General features: G+C 38.8%; 4 protein-coding genes across 5 annotated transcripts; 3 read left to right on the top strand and 1 right to left on the bottom strand.

Moving 5' to 3' along the window:
* Positions 1–5,138: 5,138 nt before the first annotated feature.
* On the top strand, positions 5,139–7,901 carry LOC108849379 (nodulation receptor kinase). 2 transcript variants are annotated; one of them, XM_057006677.1, is made up of 8 exons: positions 5,139–5,287; positions 5,953–6,174; positions 6,248–6,453; positions 6,524–6,650; positions 6,762–6,836; positions 6,913–7,096; positions 7,174–7,306; positions 7,391–7,901. In XM_057006677.1, the coding sequence occupies exons 2-8, from the start codon at positions 6,018–6,020 to the stop codon at positions 7,643–7,645; spliced, it is 1,137 nt and encodes a 378-aa protein (XP_056862657.1). In that variant the 5' UTR covers positions 5,139–5,287; positions 5,953–6,017; the 3' UTR covers positions 7,646–7,901. The 2 variants fall into 2 exon arrangements, with proteins under 2 accessions (XP_056862657.1, XP_018478430.1); XM_018622928.2 differs by lacking the exon at positions 5,139–5,287 and adding an exon at positions 5,349–5,704.
* An 848-nt stretch (positions 7,902–8,749) lies between these two features.
* On the top strand, positions 8,750–9,989 carry LOC108854531 (protein COFACTOR ASSEMBLY OF COMPLEX C SUBUNIT B CCB1, chloroplastic). Its single transcript, XM_018628122.2, has 4 exons — positions 8,750–9,138; positions 9,233–9,366; positions 9,450–9,602; positions 9,692–9,989. Exons 1-4 carry the CDS (start codon positions 8,800–8,802, stop codon positions 9,879–9,881), a joined length of 816 nt encoding a protein of 271 aa, XP_018483624.1. The 5' UTR covers positions 8,750–8,799; the 3' UTR covers positions 9,882–9,989.
* Positions 9,990–11,809: 1,820 nt separating this feature from the next.
* On the top strand, positions 11,810–18,257 carry LOC108854530 (alpha-mannosidase At3g26720). The gene is made up of 29 exons (XM_018628120.2): positions 11,810–12,115; positions 12,294–12,377; positions 12,466–12,554; positions 12,626–12,800; positions 12,917–13,036; positions 13,124–13,207; positions 13,284–13,355; positions 13,449–13,562; positions 13,671–13,771; positions 13,857–13,950; positions 14,037–14,204; positions 14,300–14,389; positions 14,629–14,694; positions 14,790–14,846; positions 14,969–15,188; positions 15,298–15,431; positions 15,530–15,592; positions 15,674–15,733; positions 15,805–15,876; positions 15,977–16,024; positions 16,116–16,235; positions 16,338–16,403; positions 16,491–16,603; positions 16,689–16,773; positions 16,928–17,038; positions 17,123–17,218; positions 17,300–17,347; positions 17,822–17,890; positions 17,988–18,257. Exons 1-29 carry the CDS (start codon positions 11,897–11,899, stop codon positions 18,216–18,218), a joined length of 3,069 nt encoding a protein of 1,022 aa, XP_018483622.2. The 5' UTR covers positions 11,810–11,896; the 3' UTR covers positions 18,219–18,257.
* Positions 18,258–19,433: 1,176 nt separating this feature from the next.
* On the bottom strand, positions 19,434–21,844 carry LOC108855230 (transcription factor ICE1). The gene is made up of 5 exons (XM_018628996.2): positions 21,708–21,844; positions 20,396–21,455; positions 20,073–20,297; positions 19,825–19,995; positions 19,434–19,723 (listed from the first exon to the last, which is right to left on the bottom strand). Exons 2-5 carry the CDS (start codon positions 21,431–21,433, stop codon positions 19,640–19,642), a joined length of 1,518 nt encoding a protein of 505 aa, XP_018484498.2. The 5' UTR covers positions 21,434–21,455; positions 21,708–21,844; the 3' UTR covers positions 19,434–19,639.
* Between the last annotated feature and the right edge of the window lie 1,816 nt (positions 21,845–23,660).

The raw sequence follows: 23,660 nt of genomic DNA, 5'->3' as shown, positions 1-23,660 counted from the left end.
ACATAGTCTTATATGTTAGATATATATATTGTATAGATAAGTACAAAAGGAGATCACGTAAGATTGTGATAAGCTTGAGTTGTTATACGAGATCTCCTCTGCCATGTTGTATATATATCACGTTAAGGTGATGATGTAAAGTAACAAGTATAATGCTCTGATACCATGTAAAGTATAATAGAATGAATATATTATTGTGTTGTGTTTAATATGAGAATACAAAACACATATATATATCGTTAACATTAACATAATGTTAACAATAGACAATGCTAACTTTCCTAAACACTTAATGGAAATATGCTAAGAATATCTTGAGGTTAACTTGATCTTCAAGTCTTTCTTTTTAGTCTTGAGGGTCTTCATGGGTTTCACGGGCTTTGCAGTCTTGGTCAGTAAGATACACACCTTCCGGTCCAATATATCTCTAATACTCCCCCGCACGACAAACGTGGGATGCAACACGCAAATCTGCAATCATAAAGCAGACCACGTATGTCGTGGACACTATGTCGAGGAAAACAAATCAGTAGATTCCTTCGGGAATAAACTTCAACTTAGACAAGGGGATGAAAACTTCAGCTCTTCTTTGGTCTTGATAATGAGAATACATCCTGTGGGCGCAACTGCAGCTCCAAACAACAATCGTCCTTAACTTGGACAGTCCATAAACCGGACTAAAAACTGACCTAAAAAATATGAGCGTTTAACTAGAACTCCCCCGTAATGATTAAACTATAACCAGAAATCCCAAACTATGGGAGAACAACACAACATAAACTCTGAGAATCTCTAAACTATAGAAGATCTCTAAAAATAAAAATAAACAGCCGTGAAAGTGAAACCCCAATTTTTTTTTTGACCTAATGACTTTTTTCTTTCTTTCTCAAACATCTCTCGATAACCCAAACCATAAGAAAAATATCTGAAATAATATAAAATCCAAAAACATAAACTTTAAGGTAAAAGTCAAACCCAAAAACAAAATAGAAAACTAAAGAAAAGAAAGAATCGATTGATTTCATGACAGCCCCACATCGTCATCATCATCATCTTGATCTTCTTCAACATCACCAACACCAACGATGATAAACATTATCAAAGCTTAAAACTTGCGGAAGTTTTAATTTTGATCCCTAAGAATCGACTGCTCTGATACCATGTAAAGTAGAATATATCACGTTAAGGTTCTAGATGGTTCTAGAACCGACATAGTCTTATATGTTAGATATATATATTGTATAGATAAGTACAAAAGGAGATCACGTAAGATTGTGATAAGCTTGAGTTGTTATACGAGATCTCCTCTGCCATGTTGTATATATATCACGTTAAGGTGATGATGTAAAGTAACAAGTATTCTCCCTCATATCTCTTGATTTACATGGTATCAGAGCCAATCAAAGGCAAATTTTTTCTTTGATACTTCTGGTTTAGTCGAGAGGTTGTGAAAACATGAGTGGAGAAATAGTGAGTTCGTCAGGAGATGCAAAGATGTCACCGTACTACTTGGCGCCGTCTGATAATCCTGGTACGGCGATATGTCCGGTGACGTTGACTGGTGATAATTACACGGAGTGGTCATCAGAGTTGGAGAATGCTCTGAGAGCGAAGCGCAAGGTTGGCTTCATCAACGGTAGTTTGAAGATGCCATCGGAGACGGAGAAGCCTGTGGAGGCAGAGATGTGGAAAACGGCAAACTCGATGATTGTAGGGTGGATAAGAGCGTCTATCTCTCCATCTATACGATCAACGGTCCCGTTCTCACCGGATGCATACAAGACATGGAATGAGTTGAAAAGGCGTTTCTCGGTGGGTAGTGCAGTGCGTGTTTATCAGCTCAAGGCTGAGCTAGCTTCCTGTAAGCAAGACGGGTCGAGTGTGATGGACTACTTCGGGAGATTGTCACATAAGTGGGAGGAGTTGCTCAACTGCAAACCGCTTCCGTCGTGCAAGTGTGAGGCGTCTGATGTTTACGTGAAGGGTTACGAAGAGGAGAAGGTGTATCAGTTTCTAATGGGTTTAGACGAGGCGAGGTATGGAAATGTGTGCACGAATATTATTGGAATGGAGAGCTTACCAGATCTTAGCTCTGTATACCAGAGAGTTGTACGTGAAGAGAAGAGGATCAGTGGTTCTCGTCTTGAACCGAAAGAGACACCAGTTGGTTTCTTTGTTAAAGGAGAGCAGCGTGGAGGAGAAGCCACTACTGCTGGTGGTCGTAGAAGTTCAGTTGTGTGCAGTAACTGTGGAAGAACAGGACACGAGAAGAAAGAATGTTGGCAGCTGATTGGATTTCCTGATTGGTGGACTGAGAGGAACCAAGCAGGTGGTAGAGGTGGTAGAGGCAGAGGACGTGGTGGTAGATCTAACGGAGCATCGAGAGCGAATGTGGCTCAACAGGTCTCTACGGCTTCTGCTGCTGCAAACAATCAGAGTGGAGGTGTCCCGCAGATTAGTCCAGAACAATGGGCTTCCTTGACGGCTCTTCTGGAACAACAGAAGCCTACTCCTATACCAGATAAGCTGAACGGTATGGTACAAACGGGTGAAGTGATAATAGATACTGGTGCCTCTCATCATATGACAGGGGATGATACTCTGCTTACTAGTATTAAGAGCATCATACCATGTCCTGTGAGCTTTGCAGATGGTAGTTATGTTATGGCTACTAAGAGTGGTAGTCTGAAACTATCGGCAAAGCTGACATTGTTAAATGTCCTTTTTGTACCAAATCTCAACTGTACTCTCTTGTCTGTGGCGAAGTTGCTCAGACAGACTGGGTGTCTTGCGATGTTTACTGATACTTTATGTGTTTTGCAGGACCGTTTTACGAGGACTCTGATTGGAGCCGGTGAAGTCAAGAATGGTGTTTATGTTTATCGGGATGTAACAGTTGCTAGAGGACACAGAGTCAAAGCTTCCGAGGATCAGATTGTGTGGCATCGACGACTGGGGCATCCCGCATTTGGTGTTTTGAGTTTTTTGCCTTTTATTTCTGGTGTTAAAGATGTTTCAAATAAGTTTGGTGGATGGGATATTTGTTTTCAATCCAAACAAACAAGAGAAGTGTTTCCTGAAAGTTTTAATAAAAGTATGAGTTCTTTTGATCTTGTTCATATTGATCTTTGGGGTCCCTATCGTGTGCCTTCATCTTGTGGAGCAGTATACTTTCTCACAATAGTGGATGATTACTCTAGGGCAGTATGGATACACTTGCTTCTGGAGAAAAGTGAAGTGAAAACGGTGTTGCCTAACTTTGTTTCTTTGATACATCGGCAGTTTGGGAAGATGGTGAAGACAGTAAGGAGTGATAATGGAACAGAGTTTACGTGCTTGACAAGATACTTTGCCGAGAAAGGGATACTGCATCAGACTTCCTGTTTCTACACACCGCAGCAAAACGGGAGAGTTGAGAGAAAGCATAGACACATACTAAATGTGGCGCGCTCGTTATTGTTTCAGGCTAACCTTCCTGTGAAGTTCTGGGGAGAGAGTGTCTTGGCTGCTGCTCATCTGATTAATATGACTCCGACGAAGGTACTGCAAGGGAAAACACCTTATGAGCTTTTGTATGGGAAACGGCCATCTTATGACGGTATCAAGACGTTTGGTTGCTTGTGCTTTGTGCACAACTTGCGGAGAGACAGAGATAAATTTGGTGCTCGGAGCAAGAGGTGTATCTTCATGGGGTATCCATTTGGTAAGAAGGGATGGAAATTATATGATCTTGAAGAGGAGAAGTTCTTGGTGTCTCGCGATGTTGTATTTGATGAGACAGTATATCCATACGTTGATAAGAAAGCAGTTCCTTCACCATCTCCGGTTTTGGTGATCGATGGAAATGACGACGAAGAAGACCAGCCTGAGATTCTTGTGGACAGGGGGAGCGTTGTGACAGAAGAGCAGGCCTCTATGGTGGTACCAGGAACCTGCTCAAGTGATAGTGTGCCGGTTGTAGCGCAAGAACAAGACGAGAGTGTGGAGCCATTGGGTCGAGGTCACCGTAAGACGACATTGCCAGCGAAGCTGCAGGACTATGTTCTGTATAATGCACAGTCTACGCCTGATAAACATAACACCGTTCCGGCCTCCTGGCTGCAAACAGAGTCATCAGAAACGTGTCCAGGTAAAACTCTGTACCCTATCGCAAATTATGTCAGTGACTCTCAGTTTTCAGAACAACACCAGGCGTTTCTAGCTGCTGTGAGTGCAGGTTTAATACCAAGAAACTACAAAGAGGCTTTCAAAGATGGAAGGTGGAGAAAGGCAGTGAAAGTTGAGGTTGATGCGCTTGAGTTGTTAAGAACATGGGATGTTGTTGACTTGCCTGAAGGGAAGAAGGCGATTGGGAGTAAGTGGGTCTTTACTATAAAGTATAATGCAGACGGGACAATTGAGAGATACAAGGCGAGGCTGGTGTGTTGCGGCAATCATCAGACAGAAGGAGAGGACTATGAGGAAACCTTTGCGCCTGTTGCCAAGATGGATACAGTATCACATTCATCAGCTGAAGCTGAATATCGAGCTATGTCTGATGCATTGAAAGAGTTAAAGTGGTTGAAGAGGTTGTTAGCCGATTTGGGAGTCAAACATGAAGCACCTATGGAGTTGTATTGTGATAGCAAATCAGCTATCTATATTGCTGCAAATCCAGTATTTCACGAGAGGACGAAACACATAGAGTCGGACTGTCATTCGGTGAGAGATGCAGTGAAGGCGAAGCTTATCTCGACGGTGCACGTTCGCACAAATGAACAATTAGCAGACATTATGACGAAGGCATTGGGGAGCTCTGCATTCCGGTACTTGTTGTCCAAGTTTGGAGTGTGTAATTTGCACTCTCCAACTTGAGGGGGAGTGTTAAGGTTCTAGATGGTTCTAGAACCGACATAGTCTTATATGTTAGATATATATATTGTATAGATAAGTACAAAAGGAGATCACGTAAGATTGTGATAAGCTTGAGTTGTTATACGAGATCTCCTCTGCCATGTTGTATATATATCACGTTAAGGTGATGATGTAAAGTAACAAGTATTCTCCCTCATATCTCTTGATTTACAATTGCAAACTGGCGAAGTGACCCACTTGTCTTCAAAGGGGTTCCTCTTTTTTTTTCTTATTCCCAACAAAAATTAAACAAATGGGTGTGGTGTGGTGTGTGGTGGTTGTACAAGAAGAGTAAAAACTCTCTAAAAATTGTCACTTCGCAAAGGCATATCTGAAAGAAAGAAACAGTAGTAAACAGTTTGATTCTTGTTGTTGTTGTTGTTGTTGGTTCACAGTAAGTAAAAGCTTCAGTCTTAAGAGAGAGAGAGAGAGAGAGAGAGAGAGAGAGAGAGAGAGAGAGAGAGAGAGAGAGAGAGAGAGAGAGAGAGAGAGAGAGAGGGAGTTGTTGTCTGAACGATGTCACTTTCTGTCGGCATTGTCTGCGTTCCAACACATTACTTAGTTCTAGAAGTTGCTGCAAAGATTTGATGTTTCAAAACCTCTTTCTTCTTCTTCTTCCATTTTCACACCAAACCTTTTTTTTCTTCATTTTCTGGGTTTTGACTATTGAATCTGCCACAAAAAAAAGATTTAATATTTTCCCACACTCTCACATTGAATGTTGTTGTGAGGGGAATCAATCAAAGCACTTATTCGCCGTTGAAGTAGAAGTAGAGAGTTTCTTTTCCTGGAGAGAGAGATCTGTCTAAAGGTTTTTTAAATGAAAAAAATCATTCATATTCTTATTTATTATTACTGCATGTTTGGTTGATTGATTCAGTTTTTTTACAAGTTGACAACTTTTTTTACTTCTTCGTTCCCTCTCAACAAAAAAAAGGGATGTATGTAGCTTTGTTTGCTTTTAGTTTTGTCTTCTTCTTCTTCTGCTGCTTTATAATCAAATCGTATCTTCTTTTTCTTCGCCGACATTCTCGTGTGTTTTATTTTTCTTTTCCACAGGGCTATCGCATGGTAGTAGTAGCAGCAGCTTGGAAAGCATCGGAGATACTTATCTTTGTTTCCAAATGTCAGCAATTCCTAGAGCAGCAGCCATTGGAGGTGCTGTTGGAGCTCTTGTCTTGATTGCTCTTTTGTGTTTTCTCCTTTGGTTTTGCATCTTCCGCCGCAAAAATGCTTCAAGAACTTCTGATGAGACTGGCTCCTCTGATCCATCAACTCAAGGTATTGCAAGTCCCATCACTCTCTCTCTCTCTCTTTATCAATATGTTGACTTTTCTTGGGAATCGAAATGAAGGAAGAAACGTTGCGATTGAGTTGTCAATGAGAGAAGCTAGAAGGTTTGAAATGGAGGAACTTGCTCAAGCCACCAAGAGTTTCACCAACAAAAGCCTTATCGGTATTGGCAAGTTCGGTGAGGTTTACAAAGGTCTCCTTCAAGACGGTGTTCTTGTCGCCATCAAGAAAAGACCCGGCTTGCCTACCCAAGAATTCGTCAACGAGGTACTCCTTGTTTGGTTTATATGAACTAGAGAGAACACAAGTGTTTTGAGATTTTTTTTTTTTTAATCAGGTTCGTTATCTATCGTCTATCAATCACCGTAACCTTGTAACTCTATTGGGCTATTGCCAAGAAAGCAACACGCAGTTTCTTGTCTACGAATATGTTCCTAATGGAAGTGTTTCCAGTCACCTGTACGGTAACTCTCTGTCCTTGTTAGAGATTTGGTAAACTAGTCAGTGTTGTTTTCATAACTTGTGTTTTAGTAAGACAATGTAGTCAACATTTTTGGATCTTGACTTTTGATTAGGTGCTGGTGGTAAAGTACCTGGAAACAGACTAGAATTCAGAAACAGGCTTGCAATATCTATAGGAGCAGCTAAAGGTAAAACTTATATGCTTCTTGAATCATATGAGTTCTTTATTGTGTACTGATGATCTTGCTATGCATATATCTCTAGGCTTGGCGCATCTCCACTCTCTGAGTCCTAGGCTGATACACAAGGACTTCAAAACCGCTAATGTTCTTGTGGATGAGAACTTCATTGCTAAAGTTGCGGATGCAGGAGTCCGCAATTTCTTGGGGAGAGAGGATGTTGGTACATCTTCTAACGTTGTTGCAGACCAGATCTTCCTCTCCCCTGAGTAATCTTAACTTCTCTCACCTCACATCTGTTTATTGTTTGTATCCAAGTTTCTCAGATGTTTCTGCTTTTTGGCAGGGTTCAAGAGTTCAGAAGATTTTCAGAGAAAAGTGATGTATATGCTTTTGGGGTATTCCTTTTGGAATTAGTAAGTGGGAGAGAAGCATCAGAACCATCCCCTTCAAGCTCAACACAAACTCTTGTCGAATGGGTATGTAATCATAGAGAATGTTGTTAATGTAGTGTATTTTGAATCTGACTTGTAATGAACTGGAGTGATCTTTATTGAATGCAGATGCAAAGCATAACGGATTACACTGAGATACCAGAAATGATTGATGAGAGACTAGGTGGTACATACACAGCAGAAGGAGTGGAGGAGGTTATTACACTGACATTAACATGTCTTGATGTTTCAAGTGAGAAGAGACCAACAATGAGTTATGTTGTGACAGAGCTGGAGAGGATATTGGATAAAGAAGTGAGCTTAACAACAGTCATGGGTGAAGGTACTCCAACTGTTACTCTTGGAAGTCAGCTTTTTAAATGATCAAAAAGTATACATATATATATATTTGAGAGGAGGATGAAGGAGAAGAAGACTGATCAGCTGTTTCTGTTAAGTGTATAAAGAACAGCTGAGCTATTATTATTTGTTTGTTTGTTTTTTCCCCTCCTTTTTTCTACTTCCTTTGGAGGTTATTTTCAGCAATTTTTTTTTAAACGAGTGCAGAAAATATAACTTTGTAAAAAAACATTATTTATTGATGATATAAAAAGGAAGCAAAGAGTGGAATGTTGTGTGATTTCTTTTTTTTGTTGTTGGTGATGTCACAAATCCATCTTTTAGCACTAGCTGTTACAGTAGATATAAAGTTTTGGACATCCCTGTGGAACTAGCAGAAGAAAATGTATTCCTCTGTTTCAAGAACACCCTACTACTTATTATGATTAGCAGTTTAGACCCACAAAGATTCAGAGTTACTTTTTTTTCCTATAAAGTAGCAACTTTGGGAAAAAGATTTGACCTTAGCTTCAACCCACCTATGATTTATAGCCTTTATTGCCAAAGTAGAGATGACAACCAAGTGGTGTTACAAAAAAAAAAAGAGATGACAACCAAGTTGGTCCAGCAAAAAAAACTTTGATCAAAAAGATTCCAATTACAAAACTGGCTGTGAAATATTGTCAAGCAACTCTGTTTTTTCTTTTGTCTCTAATAAGATTCTTTGCTTTCTAAGTAACTCATTGCAAAAATTGACTCATTGTTGTGTTTTCTTGTATTAATTACTGTCCCTAGTTTTGCTAAAAAAAAACCTTTGTGGACACACAAAACTATAAACAGTAGACATTGAACAGGTTCCAAAAGAAAAAAAAAGAAGAAATCAAAATCATGTTTGGGTCTGATTTTGTGTCGGGAAGAAAGATCTCAATGATAAAGACTCCTCTCTCTCTGTAGATGGGTGAACTTGTTAAAAATGATGGCTAGTGGGTCTCTTTTACCTACCTTCCAGATCTTGATGACCTCTCACAGAGAAACAGAGGTTCTGTTATTGCAACGACCTACGTCATATATTCAAATTAAAATCCATTTTAATAAAGAAAAAATGAGAACCACTCGATTTTGGATAGACTCATTGACACACACACACACGAACACGATCATGTAAAGCCTTTGAAGCCATATAGACGACTCTCTCGACAATGGCGACAACGAAGCTGTTTTCTCCGTCGCTGTCGTGTCCATGGATGAAGACTTCAAGAGATGTAGTAATAATCAAAGGGCGGAGGAGACTCCGGGACTGTGTGACGAAACGAAACAGAGTCTCTCCTGTTACCGCCATGGTTGTGGAGCCTCTCAGTGCTGTTTCTTCATCGGCGGTTCAGATTCATCAATGGTGGGAACAGAACCCTAGTTCGTTACTGTTGTTGGCGGAGACTGGTGGTGGTTACTCGTTGGCTAGCTACTACACGTCGTTGGGTTTGTTCGTTATTTCAGTTCCAGGTCTTTGGTCTCTCATCAAACGCTCTGTTAAATCAAAGGTTCGAAACTTTTGTCTCTCTCTCTCTCTCTCTTGTTTCCACCTTCAAACCCTCGAAACCGAAGTTTGTATTTTTTTTTGTTTTTTTTTTGCAGATAGTGAGGAAGACGTTCGTTGTTAGCGAAGGAGAAGGAATCGTCAAGAAGGAGCCAAAGCAAGTTGCTGGAGAGATTCTCTCTTTCTTCACAAGGAAGAATTTTAACATCACTGATCGAGGAGAAACCATCACGTAAGCTCTCTCATTCAGAAGATATAGTTTAGAGTTTTTACTTTTAGTTACTGATATTGTTGTTTGATTGTGAGTGAATAAAGGTTTGAAGGAACAATGGTTCCGAGTAGAGGACAAGCTGCTCTGCTGACGTTCTGTACATGTATAAGTTTAGCAAGTGTGGGTCTTGTCTTAACCATTACATTGCCTGATTTTGGAAACAATTGGTTCTTCATTACCATTCTTAGTCCACTCGCGTAAGTTTTTTACACAAACTCTCTCTCTCTCTCTCTCTCTTTGGAAGTGTGTTGTGAATGATTGATGAAAATGGATGTATGTGTTGCAGAGGAGCGTATTACTGGAAGAAGGCGTCGAGGAAAGAGGAGATAAAGGTGAAGATGATGGTGGGAGAAAATGGGACACTGAGCGAGGTTGTGGTTCAGGGAGATGATGTACAGGTTGAAGAAATGAGGAAGGACCTTCAGCTTAGTGAGAAAGACATGGTTTATGTTAAAGGTCTCTTTGAGAGATCATGAACACAAAACACATTCATATCCCATTTTTGCTTTTCCTTTTGAGATCGGGGGAGAATGTGGTTTATACATCTGTTTCTAGTATGAGACTAAAATGACCATTTGACTCAATTTCATAGTGTCCATATTTCATAGGAGTAGTAAGCTAATTGGTTTACATTAAAAGATCTATATACTGAGTCATGAGAATGGATTGTTGTTAGTTCAATTGCTTGAGCAACTTTTTTTTTCTTTTGCCTATGGGTTAAACTCCTAAATTATCTAGTAGAAATCTTCATAAATTACACATTTAAGTTGATTTGAAAATGTATACTTTTCAAAAGAGAGTTAAAGTACATATGGCATGTACCTCCTTTACAAAATCCAGGGATTTAAACTTAAAACCTCTCAGTCATTCATATCTAGAATCTCTCTAAAGTCTCTTAAACTTTTATACCAAAAACCTTTTAGTCGATTTTTTTTTCAAATGGAAAGTTGGAAACTGAGTCTTTGTCCATTAATATGATCGATGCAGCAATGCATAGTCTAGTAGTTGTCAATTGAAGCGGCGGGTAGGTTTAAATCAGACAAATGGGCTTTTGCTCGATTTGGATTGCTCTCAGCGTAACTCAGCCCACTAGAAATCAACAGGTGGTCCGGTCCCACTCTCCGTTAATTTGTATATGTATTTTCGTATTTTACTACCTTCGATTAGACAAAATTAAATAAGTCAGCATTCATTTTTCTTTGTTGCAAAAAATTATCAGCAATCATTCGATTTGGCTTGCGCAATAATTCAATTTCTCATCAAAGCAGCTGAATGGACCATTGTTAATTTGTTATCACTTCTCCTACAAGCAACTCTTCAGTACTCTACTAATTAACACATTACTGAAATAGACTCTCTTTTTCTTTGATCAAACTGAAATAGACTTTTATCTATACTATTAAAGTAGGATCCTATTTTAAAAATTTAAGATTTTGTCCCTACATTTTAAAATATTTACAAGTCTTTCTATTGCCATTTAATTTAAACTAAAAATAAAATATTTTCTATAACTATGGTAATTAATACTTTCCATATTTTGTGAATGATAATAATTTTAATTTTTATGCAGTATATACTTTCCATTTAATTTAAATATCATTTTTTCATCTATAATATTATTTAAAGATCGAATATGAATATATACATGCAAATTAAAAATATATATTATTATGCAATTTTTACATAATAATGATATGTCAATTTTGAGTGTTCAATTTTTTAAAAAATTATCTTAAAATTAAGTTTTAGATCTAAATATAAATTAAAATACAAACTTATCATAGTAACAAAAAAAAAATATTTTCATATCAATAATAAAGTTTTCTATTACCATTGCTTTCATTTTCTTCAAATGACATAATATAAATCTCATTAAAGTATAAATATTTACTTTTTCAATTTTATATAATATTAAGAAGTATGAATTATTTAATAAACATTTGAAAAAAATCATTTATTTTTTTGGTTTTCTGCGGGTCATCTCATATCGGATCTTAGGTTGATAGCAGATTTTTAGATTTTTACTAGGTTTTCTAAGATTATAATTATAATTATTTTTATTAAACTGAACTGAATTATACCCATATCACTGGATTTATCAGTTCAATCATAGGTCTGAGTTGGATATGAAAATACCGCTTGAAAATCAATTATTATAATATAACACTTTTTTTGAAACACAAATAGAAAACTTTATAATTATTTATTCTCTAAAGCAAAATTACAAATTTAATTTAATTTTATTAAAATAAAAGTGCGGATCAAAATCTAGTTATTTCTTAAATGTGCATTTTATTGTCTCTTATTGGTAGGAAGTGGATAAAGCTAAATGATTAACAAGTTTAAAATATAAAGAAATTAAATTAAATTAAATTATCTGAGAGAACAACGTCACTTTCGATTCTTCACGCGCGTCGTCCTTTACAAAAACACTCGTCTCTCTGTACATTGATCTTCACGCTCCTCTCCCTCTCTGAGCTCTCTCGCGTCTATGGCGGTCAAATGTTTCCACTCCTTTGCTCTCCATCTGCTTCTAGTGACGATCGTGATCGTGATCGGCGGCGTCAACTCCGAGTACATAGAGTACAACACAACACCGAGAATCGTCCCTGAGAAAATCAATGTACACTTGGTTCCTCACTCCCACGACGACGTTGGCTGGCTCAAGACCGTTGACCAGTACTACGTCGGCGCCAATAACTCCATTAGGGTACTCTCTTCACTCTCTCTCTCTCTCTCTCTCTCTCTCTCTCTCTCTCTCTCTCTCTCTCTCTCTCTCTCTCTCTCTCTCTCTCTCTCTCTCTCTCTCTCTCTTATCTATGGAAGTGGGAGAAGGATTGGATTCTGCGAATTTAGGGTTTGATTTTGGTGTGGATTTGATTGAGCAGGGAGCTTGTGTTGAGAATGTAATCGAATCTGTCATCGCTTCGTTGCTGGATGATCAAAATAGAAAGTTCATATATGTTGAGATGGTGAGATTCTCAGATATACAGATGTTATTTTTTTTGTTTTTTGTTTTCGTTTGGTGATGAAATTAGCTGATGGTGAGTGTTGTTTTAGGCGTTCTTTGAAAGATGGTGGAGGCAACAAAGCAATGCCAAGAAGGTTAAGGTCAAGAAACTTGTTGACTCTGGTCAACTTGAGTTCATGTGCGTTTGATTTGATCACCTTTTTGTTTTTTTTAGTGTCTTGTATGTATATTGATGTGTGGTTATTGCAGAAATGGTGGAATGTGTATGCACGATGAGGCGACTCCACATTATATTGACATGATTGATCAGACAACACTAGGCCATCAGTTTATTAAAAGGGAGTTTGGTCAGGTTCCTAGAGTCGGTTGGCAAATCGATCCCTTTGGACATTCTGCTGTACAAGCTTATTTGCTTGGTGCAGAGGTATATTTTTTTACATCGTTTGGTTGCTTTTGCTTCAGAATGAGTGTACGTGAAATGATTAGCCTGTGTGGGCTCAAGTAAATTTGATTGGACAACCCTTTTTGTTTCTTCTACAGTTAGGCTTTGACTCGCTGTTTTTCGCTAGAATTGACTACCAAGATCGTGCAAAGAGATTAAGAGAGAAGACACTTGAGGTTATTTGGCAAGGTTCCAAGTCCCTTGGCTCATCTTCTCAGGTTAAAACTGTTGAAGCTCACATTATGGTTCTGCTGTTTGCATTTTTTAGCTGGCTTTGTCTCACTGATATTTGATGTTACTTGTAGATATTCACTGGTGTATTCCCAAGGCATTATGACCCTCCTGATGGTTTCACATTTGAAATAAATGATGTATCACCTCCTATCCAGGTAAAAAGCAATCGAACCTGATGTTCTGTGTTTTAACTTTGCTTGAACGTGCACTGATGAAGGATCTTGAATATAGGATGATCCTCTCCTTTTTGACTACAATGTTCAAGAGCGTGTCAACGACTTTGTAGCTGCAGCCCTTACACAAGTAAGTATTATATTTTTTTCACTGAAATCAGCAAAAATAAAGAAGTTTATGTGATATGTCTTATAATGTTTTGGTTGGATTTATCTTGTCAAGGTTAATGTGACCAGGACAAACCATATCATGTGGTTAATGGGAACTGACTTCCGTTACCAGTATGCATATTCATGGTACAGACAGATGGACAAGTTTATTCATTATGTTAACAAGGTACATTGGCTTTTTTACACTAAGCAAATTCAAATTAGTTGGATTTCACAAATTTCAAAGGTAAAATAGATACCAATCTTTTCTGCCCTTGTCGTTTGCGCAATCCAGGATGGGCGTGTCAATGTTCTGTATTCAACACCATCTATTTACACAGATGCAAAATATGCTGCAAACGAGTCGTGGCCCCTAAAGACTGATGATTTCTTCCCGTGAGTTTTGATAGCCTCGGGTTTAACTCTCTAAATATTCATATGCGTGTTGATTATATAAAATTGCTACATTTACTTGTGGCAGGTATGCGGACAAACCTAATGCATATTGGACAGGGTACTTTACGAGCAGACCAGCCTTTAAAAAATATGTGAGGGATCTAAGCGGTTACTATCTGGTATGGCTTATTATTTTTGTAAAAGTTCATAGATTTGTGGTTTCTTTTAGCTCCATTCTTACGTGGCCTCGTCTGTTTTTAAACAGGCAGCTCGACAATTGGAATTCTTGAGAGGTAGGAGCAGTTCAGGACCAACAACTGATATGTTAGCTGATGCTTTGGCAATTGCGCAACACCATGATGCAGTTAGTGGTACACAAAGACAGCATGTGGCTGCAGATTATGCTCTTAGACTCTCAATGGGTTACCTGCAGGTGTTTTTTAGTTAGCAGGCAACTCTTGTGTTTTTAGGCAACCAATTTCTCTAGCTTGTTCAGCTGTTTAAGATTTTCTTTATGATCATTATTAGGCCGAGAAGTTGGTTGCATCTTCCCTTTCTTTTTTATCAGCATCAAAATCAAGTACTGACGAAAAGAATTCCGACACGAAATTTGAGCAGGTAATGTGCTTGTTTAGCGTTTTTCTAGGATTCCAATAATTACTATGGCCGAACTATAAGAATTTAGAAGACTTTGAGATCGATTTTATTATCTTTTCTTTTCTGCAAAAGATGCCTTTGCTTCAGGCAAATTTTTAGCAAGCTACTTTATAGCATTTTTCATGAACACTTTAATGACTAAAGACGTACAGTATTCTAATGGGCTAAGCTGATTCCTGTCTTGTGTATCATATTGGCAGTGTCCCTTGCTTAATATTAGTTACTGTCCAGCATCTGAAGCTCGTTTGTCCAGCGGCAAAAGCCTGGTAAGTCTGCCAAGGTGATGTACATTCAGTATATGAAGTCTTGAACCTCTTGGTTAGTTGTTGTATCTTCTGTTTACATTAATCTACCCTTGTAGGTGGTTGTTGTTTACAACTCTCTAGGATGGAAACGGGAGGAAGTTGTCCGAGTTCCTGTAAGTACTTTTCAATCTCTTTGATTGAGCGGTGAAGCTCTCACTTTATCATTGGTTATTATCCAATATTATGTCCCACTCATTCAAGCATTTTACCTAGTGTGCGTGATAACTTCTACTAGGTGTCGTCTGAAAATGTTATCGTGAAAGATGCATCTGGGAAAGAACTAGTGTCGCAGATTCTACCTCTTTCAGACATCACATTGAGGATAAGAAAGGAGCATGTCAAAGCATATCTTGGAAGATCACCAAAGGATACTGCAAAACATGTGCTTGCATTTACAGCTTCAGTACCACCTCTTGGGTTCAGCACGTATGTCATCTCAGACACTGGACGAACAGGTTAGTTATGTTCCAGAATGTGTAAAATTGTGTGGTAAATTTAGTTCCAGAATGGTGTTCACTGGTTCCAACAGTCATTTTATATTTTACTTGCGTCTTTGTTTCTAAGGGCGTGGACTATCTGCGTCATATGTTACTTCTGGAAGCTTGAATCAAGATGTAGAGGTTGGCCAAGGAAATCTGAAGTTACTCTATTCAGAAGAGGGTGTGAAAATGACTCGTTATTTAAGTACCAAAAATCAGGTGCGTGTGCCTTTTGTTTTTTTTTTAATCTACACGTCCCTACTTTTCCATTCGAATATGTAGTCACGATCTGATGATGATTTGCGGTAAATTTCAAGGTTACTGCAGAACAAACATATGCTTATTACATAGGAAGCAATGGAACTGACAAGGATCCACAGGTTCAGCTCTCTAACAGATACAATCTCGTTTGCTTCGTTATATTCGTATCATGTTTTAAACCGTTTTCATATACTTTTAAGGCTTCTGGAGCTTACGTTTTTCGACCAGATGGTGCACGTCCAATTAAATCTGAAGGACAGGTAAGACATATGACTGCATTTGTAACCTTAATATCTGACCTTGTGTAAACTAATTGTCTTGCCTGGCTCAGGCTCAATTGACTGTTGTTAGGGGACCTCTGTTTGATGAAGTGCACCAAGAGTTTAACTCCTGGATATCACAGGTGATTTCTCTTGCAATTATGTATTGCTTTCTAACATTTTTCATTATGTTATATAGCTATAACTGCTTGATCTACTTGTCATGGGTATGTTCATGTGCAGATTACCAGAGTGTACAAGGGAAAAGACCATGCTGAAATTGAGTTCACTGTGAGCCGATCTCTCTCTAGCTTCACATATCTTCGTTTTAAACTGATGGAGACAATTCACAATTGCAGTCTTACTATTTCCTGCTTTCTAGGTTGGGCCCATACCAGCTGATGATGGTAATAGCAAGGAGGTTATCACTAAATTTACAACCACCATGAAGACAAATGGAACATTTTACACAGACTCTAACGGACGCGACTTCATCAAACGGGTATAGATGCAAATTTCATCCTTGTAGACTGTAGTGTTTATCTTTTACTTGTAACAACCGTATTGTTTTCATTGTGGCATACTTCGTTATAAACTCTTGCAGATTCGGGACTTCAGATCAGATTGGGACTTGCAAGTGTACCAACCAGTTGCTGGGAACTATTATCCTGTAAGGCATCAACTCCATCTGGGGTTCCTTCTCATGATACATCTGCAACTATATCTGCCTTTTGTTTAACTTATTATTTTCCTCCAGATAAATCTCGGGATATACATGCAAGATAAAACTTCAGAGCTATCGGTGTTGGTGGATCGCGCTGTGGGCGGATCCAGCTTAGAGGACGGCCAGATCGAGTTGATGCTTCATCGGTCTGTTGACTAACATTCTCTATATTACCAAGAAAAAGCATATGTGGTTTTGCTTGTGTTTTACCTTCTTTTCCTCATTCTGCAGGAGAATGCTTCATGATGACATCAGAGGTGTTGGCGAGATTCTTAATGAAACAGTCTGTCTCCCTGATGGATGCAAAGGATTGACGGTAATCTTAAGTTCTCATCTCATTTATAGCCGTCTGAGTTGCAAAAGTATCTCAGCTTTTAAGGGAAAATCTGACAGTTTGTTTCCAAGGTAGAAGAACCAGATCGTCTCCTTTTAGCCTGAATCAGTTTGCTTTCCGTTGAGTTATTTTGCAGATAAAAGGAAAGTTTTACGTACAGATAGACAAACCTGGAGATGGTGCAAGATGGCGTCGAACATTTGGTCAAGAGATATATTCTCCACTTCTTCTGGCATTCACGGAACAGGTTGCTCTAAAATAGATAAAACAATACGTACTACCCTCACTTCTTTGAGATAGCGAAGTGACATATAAGACATTGTGCTTATAGGAAGGAGATCATTGGATTAATTCACATAAGACGATATTCTCAGCGCTTGAGTCGTCATACGCATTACCAAATAACGTCGCATTACTCACCCTCCAGGTTAGTTGGATTGTAAATTGTAAATATGCCATGTGTTTTTATTTATTGACTACGTTAATGTTTTAATCGTAAACTTTTCAGGAGTTGGAAAATGGGGAAGTTCTTTTAAGGCTTGCTCACTTATTCGAGGTTCTTACTCAGTCCTCTATATGCGTTTGCAACGTTAACAAGTTATATCTATATGCTTTTTAGTTGTAGTTGTAGACTTGTAGTGTAACTCTGAGCCCAAGATTCTGATTAGGATAGCAAATAATTAGAGAAATTGGCAAACTTGCGTTGCTTAGCAGAAAAAAAAAACACTAAAGCCTGCACTGCAGTGCCAACGAACTTTTGATTGAATGTAGGACGAAGCCGTCACGTATAGTGTGTATTTTTCACCTAAAACTATATTTTTACGTTCTTATGCTCCTGAAAAGATGACTATGCGATTAATCCTCAGTGCTATGTTATTTCTCTGACGATTGTGTTGGTTTTTGTTAGGAGTTACATGTTTAAAGTAAGAAATATGGACCAATCTATTAATCGGCTCTAGGATCCCATCAACTTTTAGTAATTGTTAACTGGTTGTGCTTTTCTGTTTCTGTCTTTTTAACCCGTGTGAAGGCTGGGGAGGATAGTGAGTACTCAGTCATGACAAAAGTAGAACTAAAGAAACTATTCAACAACAGAAAGGTACGCAAAAGGAGACCGACAGCTTAATTGATCTCTTATTTGTGTCCGTCCTAACAAAAAACAATTGTTGTTATGTTCTTTTACTTTTTCTGAACAGATACGCAAAGTGATAGAGACAAGTCTCTCAGGGAACCAAGAGAAAGCGGAAATGGAGAAGAGAAGGCTAGTCTGGAAAGTAGAAGGCTCTGCTGGGGAGGAGGTGAAGAGAGGAGAAGCTGTGGACGAGGAAGAGCTAGTGGTTGAGCTTGCCCCGATGGAAATCCGAACCTTCTTAATCAGGTTTGATGATCACATTGACATGGTTGGTGAAGAGAGAGCAGCGACATAGATTTTCAAGTAACACACGTTGTGGTCTTTTTAAGAAAAAGTCTTCACTGAACTTTTTTAAAAAACTTCCAATGTGGATTAATAAATAATAAGTGTTTTAAAAATCAGTCTAGGCGGCGGCCGCCTAGCAAAACGATTTTTTAAAGCGACTTATTTAAAAATCGGTCTAGGGTCCGAAAAATCAACCGAACTACCCGCATAAACAGTAATCCTCTATAAAATGTCTAATCACTGTCTAGCGATTTTTAGAACATTATATTGAAATCCTCTTAACTATTTCATCAGTAGTATGTCTGTGTGTGTTGGGTTAAAAGTTGCTATTGAGTAGCTAAAAAAGGCATTAACTCATGTTAATGTGAACATGGTTCCTGTTTGATGCTGGGAGAAACCAAGACACCCCCGTCGGTCGGCAAATCTCCTTTTGCTTTGGATGAGAAACTCTACTAGTTATACTAGCACTCTAGCAGTAGTCTGTTAGGTTAGTATAAGAGAAGTTACGTATTAAGTTGATTTTAATTTAATGTTCTGAAGAAACAAGAGATGATGACATCATGATGAGGATTGAAAAGTTTAAAATCTCCAAAATAATAAAGACTTTTTGCAGAGAAAACGATAAGAAAAGTACAAAACCGTTTGAATCATCAAAAAGAGAACATTAGCAACTGGAGTCACGAGGACTTCATTAATCATACAAGAGAGTACAGAGAGAGATAGAAACTCATTCGGATCTCAAATCAAAACACTAAAAGCTTAAGTTTTTAATTTTTTTGAAAGATTCAATTTAGAAGGCCCCACGACTTAACTACGTATTTCATCATCATCATTCATAACATCCTCTAGGTTCTCGTGACGATCTCTCTCTCCTGTCACTAACCGCCATTAACTCTGTCTCCTGTCTACCTTTACATTTATGTACGGATACAACGGATATACAAAATTTTGATTTTTTGAGCATTTAAGGAAAAAGAAAAGACAAAATATGGTGGGGGCCTTTTCTTTTGCTCTCTGCCTCTTTCCTTTTCTTTTCTCTGTTCATTCTTCAAATCTGAATTGAGTACTTCTTTCTTACATCATCATCATTACCGAATAAAGAGCTACAAGCTTTTTATCTGCTGAAACCAAAGCTACCTCCTTTAAACCTCAGACTGTTTTGTCCGCTGAACTCACGTTAGATTCTCTGCCAGAAAATCGTATATGTGCAAAAGCTATAGCTCACTAAAAAGAAAATTATTGGTCATAACTTGAGGAGATGAAACATAATAAAGTTAACATTGCTAAAAAAAAAGGGTTTGAAGTCATGCTTAGTTCAAACAGGTTTAGTAAATAAAAAGAAAACATAGAAGAAAATTGCAGATTTTGAAGGCTTTAGTTCTTCTAGCCTCTGCTTCATCAGATGCTTAAGGACCTTGACTCAGGATCAGCTCAGATCATACCAGCGTAACCCGCTGTATCGAAAAGCACTGCTTTGATTTGATCAGGCAATATCTCCTGTCCTTCTTGGCATTGCTGATATTCACACACACACAAAAGAAAACATGTTACTACAAAAATCTTGTACAACTCTCAAACGTTTGGAAGTGAAAGGTAGATGATAGTATTGTTCTCACCTCAGCCCGGAAAACATCCAAGGCAAACCCGTTAAAACAGCTGATCACGGCTTGCTGAACATCTAATCCAAGATTATCCAAGGCCTTCATGGTAGCTAGCAAAAGACCAGGTCTACGACCACAAAACATGTGAATGTTCACTGCTCTTCCTTCTCTTAGTCTAACCTCAACCTGTGGTTTACATAACACACACAGTAAATATCTTAACCAAAGAAACAAAACCCCATGAAGCTTTGTTTAAGCCTTACTCTTGCTTGCTGGCCTTTAGGGCTTGGCAAAGAAGAGGGACATAACTCTTCCTTAACACGGCAAGAAAGAGTCTGAGGTGTAGGTGTTAACGGATGGAAGCTTGATGAAGTTGGAGGCAAAGATCCAGTTGGAGTTGACTCAAGTTCGTTGTGAAGATCATTGATCCTCTGTAAAAGCTCCTTTAGATAATCAATTGCATCTCCAAGTATTGATGCTCTATCCATCTGCAAATCCACAAAACCAAACCAAATCATACCACAGGCAACTACATTCATAACAAATGCTATAATAATCAGATAAGAAAGTATAAGTAAATGTTTACTTTGCTGATCTTGGGGACAACTGATCTAAGCATGTAGAGCCTATCATTAAGCTTCTTCCTCCTCCTCCTCTCAGCCATCAGATTCTTAGCAGGCATTCCTTTCTTCTTCCCTTTACCTCCTCCTCCTCCTCCTCCGTTCTGAACACTCTCAGAAGCTTTACCGCTCTCGTTCAGCTCATCAGACTCATAGTTCAGCCCTGAAACCTCAATCCCAGTCTCATCCATCTCTCCATCATCGCTCAGCCTCCTCATCCCTGAGCTCTCCGAGTTCCCCATCTTGCTTCCAGAGCTCTGACGCATGGCTGCACGTTTCTGGAACAGAGTAGGCTGCGCACCAGACGATGCCAACACCTCCAAAGGCTTCAGAACTTTCGCTCTGCTCCCGACAAAACTCGCAGGACTCCCAAACCCTTCCAGCTCCAACGGAGTGAAACCACCACCACCTCCGCCGCATAACGGCGTTGTGTTGTTGTTTTCCGGCGGGAGAAGCGACCGAGCAGACAAGAAGTCAGGGACAGAGCTCCCCAACTGCGTCAACGAACCGAACCCCATGGAAACTGGAGCTTGGATTTGCCCCAGGAAACCAGAATCCGACCCGAACTCGAAAGCATTGTCAAAAGGGTTGGTGGAGGAAGGAACGTTGAGGAGACAAGACTTGTTGGCCAAGAAGGAAGACTGAGAGGGGTCGAGGGTAAAAGCCTGAGAGGGAGAGCAAGAGGAAGAGGAGTCCATGGAGTGTTGAAGAAGGAGAAGATTGTCGTTGGGGTTGAAACCAAACCCGCCGAGGAATCTGAAATCTTGCTGGCTCTGTAGCATCTGGAGATCTTGTGGATGTGGTTGGTTACTACTAAACCAATCTCCACCACCACTTTCAACCATAGGCTTGAACTGATGAGACAGAGAGCCTCCTCCACCACCGTCTTCTTGATTCCTACCCCACGAAGCTTCCTCGTTCTCCTCCTCCTGACCCCGTTCTCCCCCGACTCCGCCTCCGCCGCCGCCTAACCATACCCCACCGCCGTTTCCGTCGAGAACCATCGTAAAGTTGAGAGCTTTAAACCTGAATTTCGCAAAAAAAAAAAGTGTGAAGACAATTCTTACAGAGGAGAAGAAAAGTTTGAATTTTTAAGAGAGTAATAAAGATAAATGAAAAGGGGCATTAAAGTGGAATCACGAGGAATCCATGAGATGGCTTATCAGAAAAAAAAATGGATTCTAGAGAGAGAGAATGATAGATTCAGAGCTTCAAATTGAAGGAAGGAAGCAAAAAAAAAAACGAAACTTTATTTCTTTCTCATTCAAGAGTTATTACCTCAGATCTCTCGTGACTTCTTTTGCTTCTTCGTTACCGTCGTCTCACCGTCACTGCTTCATCCTTGTTAGGTTTGCTTCTCTCTCTCTCTCTTATGTGTCACTGTCTCTCTGTTTATATAGAGACAGTGTGCAAATTGTACTAATGATGATAATGATTTAAATCATGTGTATTAGCATCAACTAATGACGTTAGGCTTTATGTATGTACTAATCCATGCAACGCGTGTCCTCCATGCACTTATGTAACGGATGTTATTACCTAATCATTAGCAAGAGTAGTTAGTTGGATTAGCTCGTTTTATTGTCATTCACCAAAATTTAATACTTATTCTTCTTAATCAAATTTAATACATTGTTAATCTGTTAAGAATAAGACAAAGCTTTTGCAAAAAGAAATATTTATTTGAATTTTAAAATAGTTCATGTTTGAAAAAAAATGGTAACGCATCATAGAGTTGTTATTATTATAACTAGAACTAATCTCCGCGCTACGCGCGGATAAGTGTTTATTTAAGTGTCGATTATGATTTTGATATTTTTTGTTTGGTATGATTGTAATATATTTAAAAAATGAATTGCTGATGACTATGAAATTGTCTTAAAACAAATTGAATAGATCTAAATATCATAAAAATGTATATAAAAGAACAAAGTATCTGAAGAAAAGATGTTGCGATGGAATCATTTGAGAAAAATAGCCTGCAAAAGGTAAAGATTAAGTTAGTTAACTTAAATAAAATTATATATACAATGATTAGTTATATAATAAGATGCCAGATTGTCATAGTTGCATAAGAACCGTGTGTGTTTTTCTCAAGAGTATATAGCTTCCTACGGTGGTGGTGTCGGGCTTTGTAAATCTTTCGATAAGTTTTATTTCTGAGGATAATTTTTTTAAAATGGTGGATGTGGATCAATTAATTTAATTGAAAGTACCTCTGTGGAGAACAAGGTCTTTGAAGATCTCTTTGTAAACAACGTTATTCACTTTTCGCTTGTGGGGATTTTCACCTTTGATGATTGTTAATCTCGCTTTGCTTGTGACACGTGATAGGGCCAGATAAAGCTGATTATGAGAGAACACGGGTTTAGGCATATATAAAACGTCATCTTTTAAACTATGACCTTGGCTTTTGTTGATTGTCATTGCGTAGCACAATCTGATAGGAAACTGTCGTCGACGTAAGGTGAACGGTAGATTTGTTTCATCATGCAAAGAACAATTCTTGGAATAAAGATCTCTTTTCCAATATGCGATCCAGTGACAATTCTGCCTTCAGCAAGCGCTCGCCTATGTGGATTAGGATCATACGGGTACCAATGCACAATCCTTTTTCTGATTTATGTTCCGTAAAAGCATAACTGGGGCGCCAACTTTCAGAGTGAGTTTATGCGAAGGCAGACTTGAAAACTCTAATTGAGATACTCTACTGGATTTAGTGTTTCATTTTGATCTGATTGAGTTTCCGATATCTCAAAGCTATCATAACTGAAGTAATCTCTTGAAACCCCGTCCGTATGTGAGATGGTCGGTCTCATTTTGTGGTGTGAGTATAGCTCTATCAGTGTAGTAGCTCTGGGAGGTTGTCACTGTGTTGACTTCTCCGTATGCGGCATTGACGACCTTTTTCAATGGATCCATATCACATTGTCGAATCAGTGAGCCATCGACAGCTATCATTTGTTTATGGTGGTCCTCGTACTGATCTCCTGATTCTAGTTTTACACGTCTTTCCGACTTGTAAGAGCCAATCCGAGAATTCATTTTCTTCCTGATTCAGTCTCATTTTCGTTTTGAAAGAGAACTTGTGGCAGCTATGCCATAGATGTGAGTGACTTATTGAAGTTAGGACAGTATCAGCTCTATTGCATCGTGGGATTACAGGAAGTATCTGCCGGAAATCACTGCCTAACAGTACTGTCTTGCCGCCAAAAGTCAGATCTTTCGCAG

This window comes from Raphanus sativus, chromosome 4, assembly GCF_000801105.2.
Source record: "Raphanus sativus cultivar WK10039 chromosome 4, ASM80110v3, whole genome shotgun sequence".
In the NCBI taxonomy this organism is placed as follows: Eukaryota; Viridiplantae; Streptophyta; class Magnoliopsida; order Brassicales; family Brassicaceae; genus Raphanus; species Raphanus sativus.
This window is presented reverse-complemented; position numbering and strand designations above follow the sequence as displayed.